Source organism: Eublepharis macularius, chromosome 19 (genome assembly GCF_028583425.1).
Source record: "Eublepharis macularius isolate TG4126 chromosome 19, MPM_Emac_v1.0, whole genome shotgun sequence".
Classification (NCBI taxonomy): domain Eukaryota; kingdom Metazoa; phylum Chordata; class Lepidosauria; order Squamata; family Eublepharidae; genus Eublepharis; species Eublepharis macularius.
The window spans coordinates 19,211,437-19,224,494 of record NC_072808.1 but is presented as its reverse complement, the minus strand read 5'-3'; the positions used below and the strand labels follow the sequence as shown (position 1 = coordinate 19,224,494).

General features: G+C 45.1%; 1 protein-coding gene across 2 annotated transcripts in view; it reads left to right on the top strand.

Moving 5' to 3' along the window:
- TRIP10 (thyroid hormone receptor interactor 10) overlaps positions 1-13,058 on the top strand; it is a 105,352-nt gene that overhangs the window by 64,066 nt on the left and 28,228 nt on the right. For both annotated transcript variants that reach the window (XM_055003223.1, XM_055003222.1), the window contains exons 3-6: positions 3,003-3,059; positions 5,460-5,607; positions 7,202-7,264; positions 9,961-10,065. In XM_055003223.1, the coding sequence (XP_054859198.1) occupies positions 3,003-3,059; positions 5,460-5,607; positions 7,202-7,264; positions 9,961-10,065 (373 nt within the window). The remainder of the gene's footprint in view (positions 1-3,002; positions 3,060-5,459; positions 5,608-7,201; positions 7,265-9,960; positions 10,066-13,058) is intronic.

Below are 13,058 nucleotides of genomic sequence, written 5' to 3'. Positions count from 1 at the left end.
GGTGGAGCGCAACCTGTGCATTTTAGGCAGAGCTTCCGCACAACATTGTGCTCTTTCCAAATGTCACGTGGGGCTTTCAGATCTTCCCCTTTTAAAACAGATTTAAAGGGAAGGAAAAACCCCTTCGTAGGCTTTCCAGCTTCAGGTTGTGAAATTCCTAGAGATTTTGAGGGAGGGGCTTCATAGAATCCTGGAGTTGGGAGGGGCCTTACAGACCATCTAGTCCAACCCCCTGCCCAGTGCAGGATCAGCCTAAAGCACCCCAACAATTCTTGGCCCAGCTGCTCCTTGAAGACTGCCAATGAGGGCGGCCCACCACATCTCTAGGCAGCTGATTCCACTACTGAATTACTCTTAATGTGAAGAAGCCTTTCCTAACATCCAGCCAGTACCTTCCTCCTGTGGTTTAAACCCATTGTGGGAGAATCAGGGTGTTTTTTCTGTCATCCTTCAGGGAAGAGGTTGTGGATGCATGTTTTCTTTCCCAAGCTGAAGCTGTGTTATCACTGCCTTCTGTTTTCCCTTCTGTGCCAGTCCTTTCCTCCATTGCCAACAGGAACAGTTCCCTTCCCTCCTCCAAGTGACAACCTTTTAAATACTTAAAGAAAGCAATTATGTCTCCCCTCAACTTCCTCTTCTCCAAACTGAACAGTCCCTCAGTCTTTCCTCACAGGGCTTGGTCTCCAGGCCCTTGATCATCCTGGTTGCTCTCCTCTGCACCCGTTCCCATTTCTCCGCATCCTTTTTGAAGTGAGGCCTCCAGAACTGCACACAATACTCCAGGTGGGGCCTGACCAATGTGGTATATAGTGGGACAATGACACCGTTGTGATTTGGATGTTATACCTTTGTTGATACACTCCAAGACTGCAGTTGCCTTTTTTGCTGCTGCATCACACTGACTGCTCATAGGGGGCGGGGGGCAACCTCAGTAGGTATAATGCCACAGAGTCTACCCTCCAAAGCAGTCGTTTTCTCTAGGGTAACTGATGTATGTCATCTGGAAATGTTGTAATTCTGAGAGATAGCCAGGTCTCGCCTGGAGGTTGGCTACCCTTTCCTATGGCCCAAAGGTGTGGTTGCATGCAGAGAATTTTTGTAGAAACTGCATACAGCCAGTATGGGGACGGAGCCAGGCAAAGTGCTTTCTTTAAAAGGGCAGAGCTAAGCTCTGTTTTGCTTCCTTTCTTCAGCCCTCTTAGGGGTTTGTTTTTTGTTCACGGGGCTGCGATTCTGAAATGGGGCCTGGCAAGGTTTTCATCCCATCGGCCCATCTGCCAGTGTGACTGAGGGGGCTGGGGATAGCTGTGAGATTCCTGGATGTCCCCGGGTCCCTCCCTGCTGCTCCTTCCACAGCAAAGGTGGAAGCGGCCATTGTTATGGCCAGTTGCTAGAACGTATCTGAGGGCAAAGTTGGCCGGGTCTAGTATTGGAGCTGGAGGGTAAATGGTGGGGTGGGAGCAAGGAGGCAGTCCGCATTGGTAAAAGGTGTGGGGGGGGGGGGCGGGGGGGGGGAGATGGTGTGCTAGCCACAAAGCTGTGTCACCACTGTGGTTGTTTAGTTAACCTGTTTTTTTTAAAAAAAGCCACAGAAGATATTTGGTTTGGCCTTGCATATTACAAATGAATGGAAATTATAAATGTTGTAACATTCAAAAATCAAGCAGTGCTTGTTGAGGCTGCCAGCAACTTGCCCATCAGTGTGCGGTCTACACTTCTAACACAGCCTTGGTTGCGCTGTGTATGCCTCGTTGACATGAGTGGAGAATCCCTGGTGGATTTTGCCTCGTGCCTCTGTTCCTTTCCCCGGGAGAATCAGGATGTTTTTTCCATCATCCTTCGGGGAAGAGGTTTTGGATGCATGTTTTCTTTCTCAAGCCGAAGATGTGTTATCGCTGCCTTCTGTTTCCCCTTCTGTGCCAGAATATTCTGTTCTAAAGGAGGCATCTCAGCTACGATTGTTTTCCTATTTTAAAACGTGTCTCTATATCAGGTCTGATTTCCTCCCATCTTCCTGGTATGGTCCCCCCACCTCCCAGCCCAGACTCTACAATGTTTTCTATTTTTAAAAACTTCTACTTGAAAATTTTGAAACATATAATTTCTCAGGCTGTGTCACAAAAACGAAATTAATATTCAAATCAAAAGATTTGCAGACTAACTCCGATCTTGTGCATGTGTGCACGCACAAATGTTCTCATTCAAATGTTACCATATTTTGTAATCCACTCACTGATTGGTTAAATAGTTCTATCTTACTTTAAACTGCCTTCAGTCTAGGGCTGCCAGGTCCCTTGAGTCCCCCGGTGGGAGATTGGGAGCCTGGCACTTACCTCACTGCTGCCTTGGGTTCCTGCTCCTAGCTTGCGCAATGACATCACTTCCGGGAAGTGATGTCATCGCACAAATCAAAGGGTAACCTGGGCGTGCTCCTACGCTGATCAAGGGCTGGATCAGCCTGCTGTGGGGCACGATTCGGCTCAAAATGGGCCCGCTGCGGGGTGCGATTCAGCCGAATCGGGCCACTGTGGGCACAGGGGCGTGCTGTGCTGCCCAGGGGGGGCACCCTGGGGATCTTGCCCCCCATCGACCAAGTAAGTGGGAGGGGGGGAAGCAGGGGACGCCCCACCCTGAGTTGGGGAATGGCACCCCTACTTCAGTCCTCGTGAGTATGGCAGTCCAGAAAAATAAATAAAAACAAACACAAGAAAAGGAGAGAAAAATCAGTCCTGCACAAAGCACCCCCAATATAATCTTCCAGGGATACAAAGCCATGAGAAATAGTTCCGCAAAGCTTTGGTGGGCCAACCACTGACTTGCTGCATCAATTTGTTTTTGGGGATGTTCATCTGGCCCTGTGTTTCCATCTTAAAAGATGAGTCAACCAAAGATGCTGTTGCTAATAAAGAAGAAACTTAAAAAAAAAAATTGGCCCTCGCCCGTTACAAATTAATGGAAGATGTAAATCCTCCAACAGGCTGATGGTTTTCTTTTGTTGACAGGAATCTTGTTAAAAAGCACCTTCCCAAGAGGACGACGCGTGAAGACCTGGAGTCAAAGTAAGAATTGTTCAGTGTGTGCTTAAATGTTAGGAGACTAAGCTTGTTTCCTCTCAATCGCGTGCATTCTTAAAACAGAATAACCTAGATTAATGGTTTGTCACTTTCCTTGGCCAGCCCTAAACATGTTACTGTCTCTTGGCATAGCTGGTAACCCAGGCAGTCCACTTAGGGAGACGGGGTGTTTCTGCACAGGTTATTTGCCCTGAGTTCAGTTCTGTTGGGAAGGGTTTTTTTTTCTTTTTCATGCTTCTCCAGAGCTTCGTGGCTCATTCATGTACCCCCTGGGGTTTCCCCATCTTTTCTACAATCTTTCTCAAATTTGCTTCAAATTTTTGGGAAACATCACAGTGAAGTCTTGAGTAGAAAAATTTGGATTTTCTTGCCAGCACATCAGACATTTCCCCCACAATAGCCATTTTGTCTCCTTAATGCAGAGGGTTTTTCTTTATTTTTTAAATCAGTGATTTAACAGCGTTATATTAGTATACTGTTGTACCAAAATATGGATCAGGTGCTCTGAATTCCCAGCTTTATTTTTCAATGAAATGGAAACAAACCCCTTTTTTGTGGAGATATAAGGTAGGGAGCATATTTCTGTAACAAAATGGGCTTCAAACTTCTTTTGAAAAAATTAAAGCCTGATCCATATTTTTTGTGTATATTGATAACAATGCTATTAAATTACTGATTTTTTAAAAAAGGGATCCTTCTGCGTGGAAATCTGTCGCTGCTGTATCAACAGCCAGAGCAGCAGCAACGGGGAGTCTACCCAAATCGGCCCCTGTTTGGAAAACATCAGGATATGTCAAGGTGTCAGTGAAGCAGCAGCTCTGCGTTTGGGTCGAGACGAGAGTTGTAACCCAGCCTCTTCCTATGTCACTAGATGGTGTTCAGCACCTCTTGGATCCAGTAGCACAGCAAAGCCATTTGGGATGGGACAGCATCTTCTCCAGACTTCTGTTCTCCATCTGTATTGATGGTAGCAACAAATTTGACAGTTCCTCGCTCACTACACAAAGCAACCTTTTTATGTGTTTGTTTCTTCCCGTTTATTCTTTATTAGCTTGTCGGGCCTGTGTCACATGCATACTGGTTTGATCTTGCGCTCTTTTTCTCTTCCAATTTTTGCATTTATTAAAAGTCTAAAATAGAAATCACCCCTTCCTAAAGCTGCAATTGAGCTTTGGGGAGGGAAAAGAAAAGATAGATGCCCTGCCTTTTTCTCTCTAATTGCTAGAAAGGATCTGTTTGTTCCCTGCAAAGCTGTTAGCAGCTTCAGGAGGCAGTTTAGATGAGAGGGAATGGCATGGGATGAAAGAGTCTGATTGATTATCAAAACAGTCTTGTGGGCTGGGTAAGTTCTGTTTTTTTTTAAAAAAAAATCTGGAGATTCTACTCATCGCTACCCTGTGCCATGTCTCATTTGACCCCTGAGGGAAACTACCCGATACACATGGGCACGTGCAAGGTTCCCTGGGAAGTGTAGTCTTAAAAAGATCAGCCGCTGGATGAATTGCTGGTTTAAAAGCACCAAGGGGAAGTTCCCTTTTTATTCCTTTAGCAGAAAGCCCTGTGCAAGTGAAATTGACCAACATTAATCAATTTCACCTCCTACCTTGAGGTGAAATTAACCAGCTTCCTCTACTTAGCTAGGAGGTAAAATTGAGGAATGTCAGTCAATTTTTATTCTTTTTGCAGAGAGCCCTGTGCAAGTGAAATTGACTGACCTTCGTCAATTTCATCTCCTAGCTAGGGGTGAAATTAACAGGCTTCCTCTACTTAGCTAGGAGGTGAAATGGACAAAAGTCATTCAATTTCACTTGTACAGGCTCTCTGTTAAAAAAGAGGAAAAGGGATGGGAGGAAATGAAAAGGAGGAGAGAAGGAGCTGCTGGATAGAGAATCACAATGAAGTGAGAATCTCAATGGGAAGGATTTTCTCTCTCTCTCTCTTGCAAAAAGCCTTGACCTTTTTCCTGCCTCCTGTTACAACCCCCCCCCCACTCCCCTGGAGGAAAACCCAAGCCAAGTGGTTTTTTGAAAAAGATTCCCCAGTGGAGAATCTCATCAAGCGGCTGTTCTTTGTAAGACTACCCCTCCCAGGGAACCTTACAGGACCTGACTCATGAAGAACATGTGTTGGGAGTCTCGTGTAGCTCTCAGTCATCAATCAAATCAGAGCGAGCCGTGATGTTGCCTTGAAATGTTATTATTCCAAAACAAATGTGAGCCATCTCAGCATACAAAGCAGTCCTTCTCTTGCTGACCTCCCTCTGCCGCAGTCCTAGTTACAACCAAGCTGGCACTGCCTCCCCAGTTCCTAAAGGTTCTGGGCCGATTCTGAGGCCAGCCAGTTTATTATTACAGTGATGGGCTGTGACTATTTCCTTCTGTGCAGGTTCTGCCAATACCAAGCCTTCCTGCAGGTGGTGAGGGAGCTGAACGACTTTGCAGGCCAGCGTGAGATTATAGCAGAGAACCTCCTGACACGGATATGTGTGGAGCTTGCCAAGTACTCTCAGGAGCTCAAGCAGGAGAGAAAATCGGTAAAGTATCCCCTCCTTAAAGCACTCAAGTGACAGTATGCAGTGGCAAAACACCTGGCATGGTAGTCAGTCTGGTGAATCAGGGATCGAACCTGTCTGATTCCATGCACCTTGGATTTGAGGATCTCTCGGGTGTCCCTCTGTGTGAGGGGCACATCATATTTTAATTTTGTTCACTGGCTGCTGACAATGAAGTCCTGGGACTTTCTTACAGAACTAGGCCACCTGTTATCTCATAGAGTGGCCCATCAATCATTTTTGTTGATTAGAACTTCCACACAACTGTCAGAAGTTCCAAGCGGTGACACAAAGAGATTTTACTTACTGGCTCGCTACAGTCAAGATCCAATGAACCAAAAATAAGTTCTATGGGTCCAAGTGGGGCTTGGTATTCTAACCAGTTCAGGGCCTTAGTCCTGAACAGGCGTTCTTGGAGGCTATCTTCTAGAAAAAATTAGTGTCCAAGCTTTCTAAGAGTCTCTCTACACGAGACATCTGACACATGAAGAACACGTGTTGGGAGATGCAGTGTTAGCCGGGAAGGGTAGTTTGAAAAGACAGAGCTGGCAGCACGGCAAAGGCTTTAATTTACACTGCAGCTGTGTGAAGAGGCTGTTAAATGCCAGAAGGGAAACAACCATTACAACTTCTCCAAGTCCAAGCCCGGCTCTAGAAGGCAGCTCCAGCCCATTTCCATTCCTCACTGCCCTCTGGTTGAGATCCCACACAGTTTTAGACTGGAGAAGTGAAAATGACAGAGCCTTCAGGGCAGCGAAGATGAAATTAACAAACTCTCTGAGGAGCGATCTCTGCCGGCTCTTTTTAAACTATGCTTCTTGGCTAATATTGCATCTCCCTACACTTGACGAACACATACAGAGGCATCTCTTGTAGAGAGACTAAGAGGAGAACTAGGTAGGTGTGATAAAGTCTACAAGAAGGCTAAACATACCAAGAATGCCGGGTGACAGACAGGTGCTGGAAAACACCTGTTGCAGGTGGCCTCTTCTGAAGTACATCCATTATTGGATTATTTCAAAGTCTTTCCAAACAGAAACAATTCTTTGTATGGCTATCCTGGCTGCTGCAAATGCAGAGGTATCTGCACCGGCAACAGGTATCCATACAAAAGTTCCCCGTCACCACCACACTTTCCTTGCCTAGCACTGTAAGGATCAAGTGCAGCAACAAACCAGTCCCCACCTTTATAGCACACAACAAAAATGGCTAGAGACTTTCTTTCAATGAATGTTAGGAAGTAGTACATTGTCGAAAATGATTGTTATAGTGCTATAGTGATCTAGCAATATCTGTTTTTTTTTTTAAAAAATCCCTCAAAAGGATGTTGATGTGAGCGAGACCTGGAAAAATGTACACCTTGCTGTCCAAAAGGCATCTAAAGGTGCTTTGACTGCTGTCTTCCCCAAAAGATCAGACCAAACCAGGTTTGGGAAAGATCACAGCAAAGAAAGGGATGGGGGGTGGGGGACATGGAAGAAGGATGAATAGAGTATGGTACCTTGTGGCTGCTCCCTGGATGTTAATAATAACATCTAATGAAGACCTCCTTTCTCTTAACCGCCTCTCTTCCCAGCACTTGCAAGAAGGCCGAAGGGCTCAGCAGCAGCTGGAGAATTCCTTCAAGCAGCTTGAAAATGTGAGTCTGTTCTTAAGGTGAAAATTAACGTGGTATGCCGCATGCCTAGGGTGAGAACCGCATGACTGGAAGGCCTACGACTTCTTCTGTGGGTTTGGCTGACTGAACGCAATTCAAGAAGGCGTTATTTCCCTAGAAATTCTCTATTAATATTTGGTGGACGGAATTGTGGTCACCAGAGCCAGTGTGGAGTTGCGGTTGGACTAGGATACGGGAGACCTTGGTTCAAATCCCTCCTCTGCCGTGGAAGGTCACTGGGTGACCTTGGGACAATCATATTCCCTCAGTCAAACCTACCTCAAAGGGTTGTTGTGAGTATGAAGTGGAGGAGAGGAGAGTGATGTAAGCTGCTTTAGGGAGAACGATAATGGTATAAATGAAGTAAATAAAGAAATAAAATGTCTTGAGCCCAAACGAGGCTTTTTTATTCAGGTAATGTTTCTTCCACCAATTCTTCGCAATAATTATGAGATTATCTTCTTGGTCACTGAGAGATGAAGGGCAAAGCTACAAGTGACGAATGACACTTGAACGGCAAGTGTATTTCTCCCTGTTCACTTGCGCTCCACTCAATCCACTTGCTGTTCAAGTGTTATTCGTCACTTGTAGCTTGGCCCAAAGATAAACAAGTACCGATATGTGGCTAAATTTTTGCTCGCTGCAGTAAAAGCACGTTGTAACTCAGGCAGTAAACTCGAGGCCTTCCCTTCTAGTGTGTGATTGCTCGTTGTTTATGACTTTCATCGTGAAAACAGTAATTAAGAGGTAATTTAAGTAATAATTATGAGATTAGTGAGTGGAAGAAAGGGTGACACAGCTCAGAGCATCCTCGTGGTGTGGGAGCATCATCGGCCACCACTCTGGCATTTGGGTTTTTGGCCAGACTCCCCCATGTGACCTTTGGAACAATTCCTTCCAGCCCCAAAGCTTTGATTAATCATCCTCAAAATGAATCCTGGCTCTGTCTCAAATTATTAATGCGATTTAATCTCATAACCGCAGAGAAACAAATTCTGCAGAGGCAAAATTGGCCCCCGTCTTTTTGGAGTGTGGATTTTCATAGTGGTTAGAGTGAAAGGTTTGAAGAAACTTGGAAGACAGGAAAATGATTTGTGAATGATTTGAGACCCAAATCTGAGACAGGAGATCCCAAGAATCCATTCTGACCCTTAATTGGTTTGCAAGCATTCTTGAATATGTTCCCATATTTATGTAGAAAAGACTCCTGCCTGAAAACAAGTTTTCAAACAGTAAGAATATATGTGCTGGTACATTATTTCTGTGTAGATGGCACGTGGACACTCAGTTTCCCCACTTGTTGACATGTGCACACAGGAGTCCTACTCAGAAGCTAGTTCTGTATCTTAGGCGTTTCTGGTGCTGTTTTTTTCAGAGTGCTCATGACCGTGGCTGTTTTGCTTTTTCCCTCTTAAGCAGAGGACAGCCTTTTATCAGTGGATCACTTTTTGTGCTGTGGTAGAACTCGGTTTGGGGTTCATCCTACCTGCAGTTTCTTCAGAGTAGAACTTTGTCTGCTACAGTCTGTACGTGGAGAGAAAACTGATCATGGTTTGGGGGCTCTCCCGTAGTTGGGGGAGGGCAGAGATGGAGCAAGGGTGGAATTGAAGGTCACTGTTAATGGCATCTCCAGGGCTCGGATACAAGTGGAAGCGGTGGTTTTCCAGACACTGTCGTTAACTTTTGACTGTGCAGACCAGAAAAATCTGCTGACCGATTCTTTGGAGGCAGCTTCTTAGATTCCTCTTAACTCTTAAGCATTTCAGGTACATAAACAAGAAAAGATTATTTCCTTTCCTCTTCAAAACGTATTTACTGTTATCATTAAAAACATTTTTGCTTTTATCATGAAACCTGCAGGCAGGTTTTGTCTTTAATTTTGCAAATCTCCATACAGTGCTTTGTTCTGAAAGCGATTTAGAATTAATAACATAATCTTATCTTTTTAGTAAGTTTTATTTCAGTTTTAAACTCAAAAGTATAATCATATAAACGTCTAAATCATAGGCTGTTTCCATATGTTCTTAAAAGGACGGCCTGCTCACTGTCTGGGTTTACCCCTTCACTCCACACATGTCCGATTTCAAAACAGTAGCAGGCTGTTCGGCTTCCAATTTTTTGGTGCCTTTTCTGAGAACGCACTTTCCTGTCGTCCCCGAGAAGGCACCGACAAAACAGAAGCCAAACAGCTTGCTATGTTTTGAAATCAGAGACGTGGAATGAAGGGGAAAAGTTGGCAGCGTTCGGTGAGTAATCATTTCCTTTAAGGATGTGTGGAAACAGCCATATATCTACTACTATCTACTTCTACATTTATCTACATAAAACAAACTAGACACATACATTTTAATATAAACATAAACTAAAATCATTCAAATCATATAGTTTGCATATCTATATAGACTTGCCCTATGTATTCCTGATTTTTCACTTCTATTTGAATAATGGTTTTGTTACATAATTTACATTTTTTTTTATCCACTCCCTTGCCCTTTCTATTTGCAAGCTCAGGGTGGCTAACAAAATGGAATATTTGAAGCATGGCCTGGTGATCCTTAGTAAGAGTAGGCAAGTCAAAGCATTTCACTACACCAGTGTGTGGGATCATCAGGTCAGTAGCCCCACAGGGGTCGCAGTCCATCGCCCCACTTGATTGTGTCTGTGTCCCTTTCTCATAGAGCAAACGCAAATTTGAACGCGACTGCAGGGAGGCTGAGAAAGCTGTGTTGACAGCAGAAAGACTGGACCAGGACATCAATGCTACGAAGGCCGATGTGGAAAAGGTCAGAAACGGGGCTAAACATCTCCCGCCCTCTCCCCCCACCAATGCCACTTTATACGTAAGGTTCTTTGAACATTTGTGCAAAATGTTCGGGTACAAAATCCATCTTAAATTATTTTCCAAGCCAGGACAATGTGTGAATTGACTTGAAAGGTAGTATTTTCTGCCCTGCACACATGTAAAGTGAGATTTGTGGAAAGTTTGCTTCATTAAAAGGAATCTGCAGACGAAGGGAAGCTAAACTCTCCTCCGGTTCCCTGCCTTGCCTTCCAGTTTGGAAGGTTTCTGACCGCCTCAGAGGTCAGAAATCATTCTGTTTGGATTCAAAGCACTTACAATATTTATGAATGGGTGATGTTTGCATCAGATCTTCACAAGTAAAGTTCCAGTTTTACACCCTTAATATACATCAACTTTTACTGCATTTACTCAAGGATTGTAGGATAAAATGGGAAACTCCTACAGGCGCATCCATTCTCCTCGGAGAATGCTCCTGGATATGACCTAACGTATCTCAAAATCTGATTGATAACCGTACGAAAGGAGAGTTCGATAAACGGCCATTTCATTGGTACTCCACACCCACTCACCCTTCGCCAGATATGCAAGTTACATTATGATACTTTGCCGGCATTGTCAGTTGCTGCTTACAGACCTTTGTTTTTTTTGATGGACCTCAATTATAACCCTTTGGAAATGGACCTTGCATTTCAGTTAAAGAGCTGGGAGGCTATGATGTTCTCCATCCATGGAGGAAGGTCTCTGTGGAAGGGGTGACGCCTCCTATTCGCTGCGCAAGGTAGAGGCATATGCATGTTAGTTTGCAATGCTACTTCTTCATGCCCTCCTTGCTCTGCACCACAGCAAGTTTCCACGGCTCTTTTTTCCTTCTGTTAGGCCTCCTCAGGCATAAATGCTATTTAATATACTGAAAAGTTTCGGCAACCTACTTACGGCTTCACAAGCAAGAAGGGATGGGTGTGAGTGAGGCAGAATCCTGCTCCTTCTCTGCTGGAGGGAGCAGGGCTGGGCCCTCTCCCTCTTTCCCTCCAAACTTTGACAGCGCTGTCTGAAAAATTCCTGGAGATTTGGGAGGGGGTGGAGCCTGGAGAGGATGGGGTTTGGTGAGGTGAAGGACCTCAGCAGAGTATGATGCCAGATTTCCCCCTCCAAAGTAGCCATTTTCTCCAGGGGGATGATCTCTGTAGTTCAGTTAAGATTCCAGAGGATTTCCAGGCCCCACACCTGGAGGGTGGCAACTCTATATCATTCCTTCCTCCATTGGGGCGGGACCTGTTCCCGGACTGTTTTTGATTGAGTCTGCTGGAGTAATTTCCTCAACAGCGTCTGCACATATGTGAAGGAATGCAGCGTGATAAGAGTCTGATCTCATCAGAGCTTTGAAGCAAAACAAGGTCATTACTTGGATGGGCAGCCGTCGAAGAACAGAGGAAGGCCGTGGCAAACCACAGCTTCTCACTTGCCGTGAAAGCCTTTTGTGGGAGTCGCCGTAAGTCGGTTGCGACTTGAGGGCACATATGCACGTCACGGTGCATGTGGTGTTCCACGCTGCCCCCTCTTGAAAACTTGTATCTATTTACCCTATGGCATTGTTTATGGAAATGTTCTTGATACTGAATGTACTAATCTCACACTGCCTTGAGTTTCAGTGAGAAAGGCAGACTATAAATGCATGCATACATAAGATTCCTGTCCGGAGTCCAGCCAGACAGGGGGAATTCACTCTCACCTCCTGGTAGCTTTCAGACATCTTCTCTAGCTTCCTCCAATTCGTCTTATACCTGCAGACCTCAACATGTTCACCCAAGAAGTGGCAAAAATAACCATCATTACTGGTCAAGTATCCTATGAATTCTCTGACCCCAATAGGCAAGGATGGCAGAAATATCTCCAGATCACTCCATCAGTCATGACGTCTTGCTGCAGAACTACCCAGGCTGATACTGCATGGAAATTAAAAGACGAATTCTGAACTCCTCGGTTAACCAACCTACTTGACTAATATGCAGATGTTCTTCTGCCTCAAGCAAGCTTATGCAACCGCTTGGCAGATGCTCTCGTGATGTGGCTGCAAAAAAAAAAAAATGCAAAGCCTTTACTTCCTAAGCCGTAGGGATTCAGGAAGTGCCTCTTCCTTCCAGGATGAACTGGGGATAAGCTTCTGGCTCAGCATTCTCAGTTGGCTGCCTCTCCTTCTGTCCTCTGCCTGGTTGGAGGGTCAGCCTCTCTCTGCTCTTAGCTACACCAAACGATTCCTCAAGGGATTGTTATTCTCTGTCTTTCCTGTTCTGCACACGTTCCCATCCTTAGACCTTCTACAAGGTCCTTGGGAAATTATATGGCCATTCAAACTCCATGGTTCAACTTCAGAGCAAAACCTGCCCTTCGAGGTGACCCTCCTTATTGCTGTCACAATGGCTGATTCCGCACACGTTGGATAATGCACTTCCAATCCTCTTTATAGATCATTTGGATTTTTTCGTGTGTGGAACAAAAAATCCACCTCAAACGATTGATAAAGTGCATTGAAAGTGCATTATCCAACATGTGCGGAATCAGCCAATGACTTGTAGGGGCCTGGGGCAGAAGTCTTGACTTCTCTGAAGGGCTCCATAGTGGCAGGTCAGGCTTCTCTTCATCCCCAAGGTGAACTCAGTCTTCCTCAGAAAGGGGAGCTCCCGCATTCCTCTTTTGCCCTCGGTATAAATCAAATAAAAAGAGGGGGGGTTTCATCAAAGCACATGGCCTTCCAGCATTGCTTGGAGTATTTTTGTATGTCCCATACAGCCCTGAGAACATGGGAGTAAGGTTTCTAATGAGTCTATACCCAGAGAGATATAGGCATGAAGTTTCTGACCTGTAAAGTCCAACATTTCCTGGCTCCATTGGACTTTACAGCCCTCTTCAGTTAGCTGCCCTTTCCACCTGTGTGACTATCGAAGAAGATCTGTAAGGCAGCCACTGGGGCGTCGG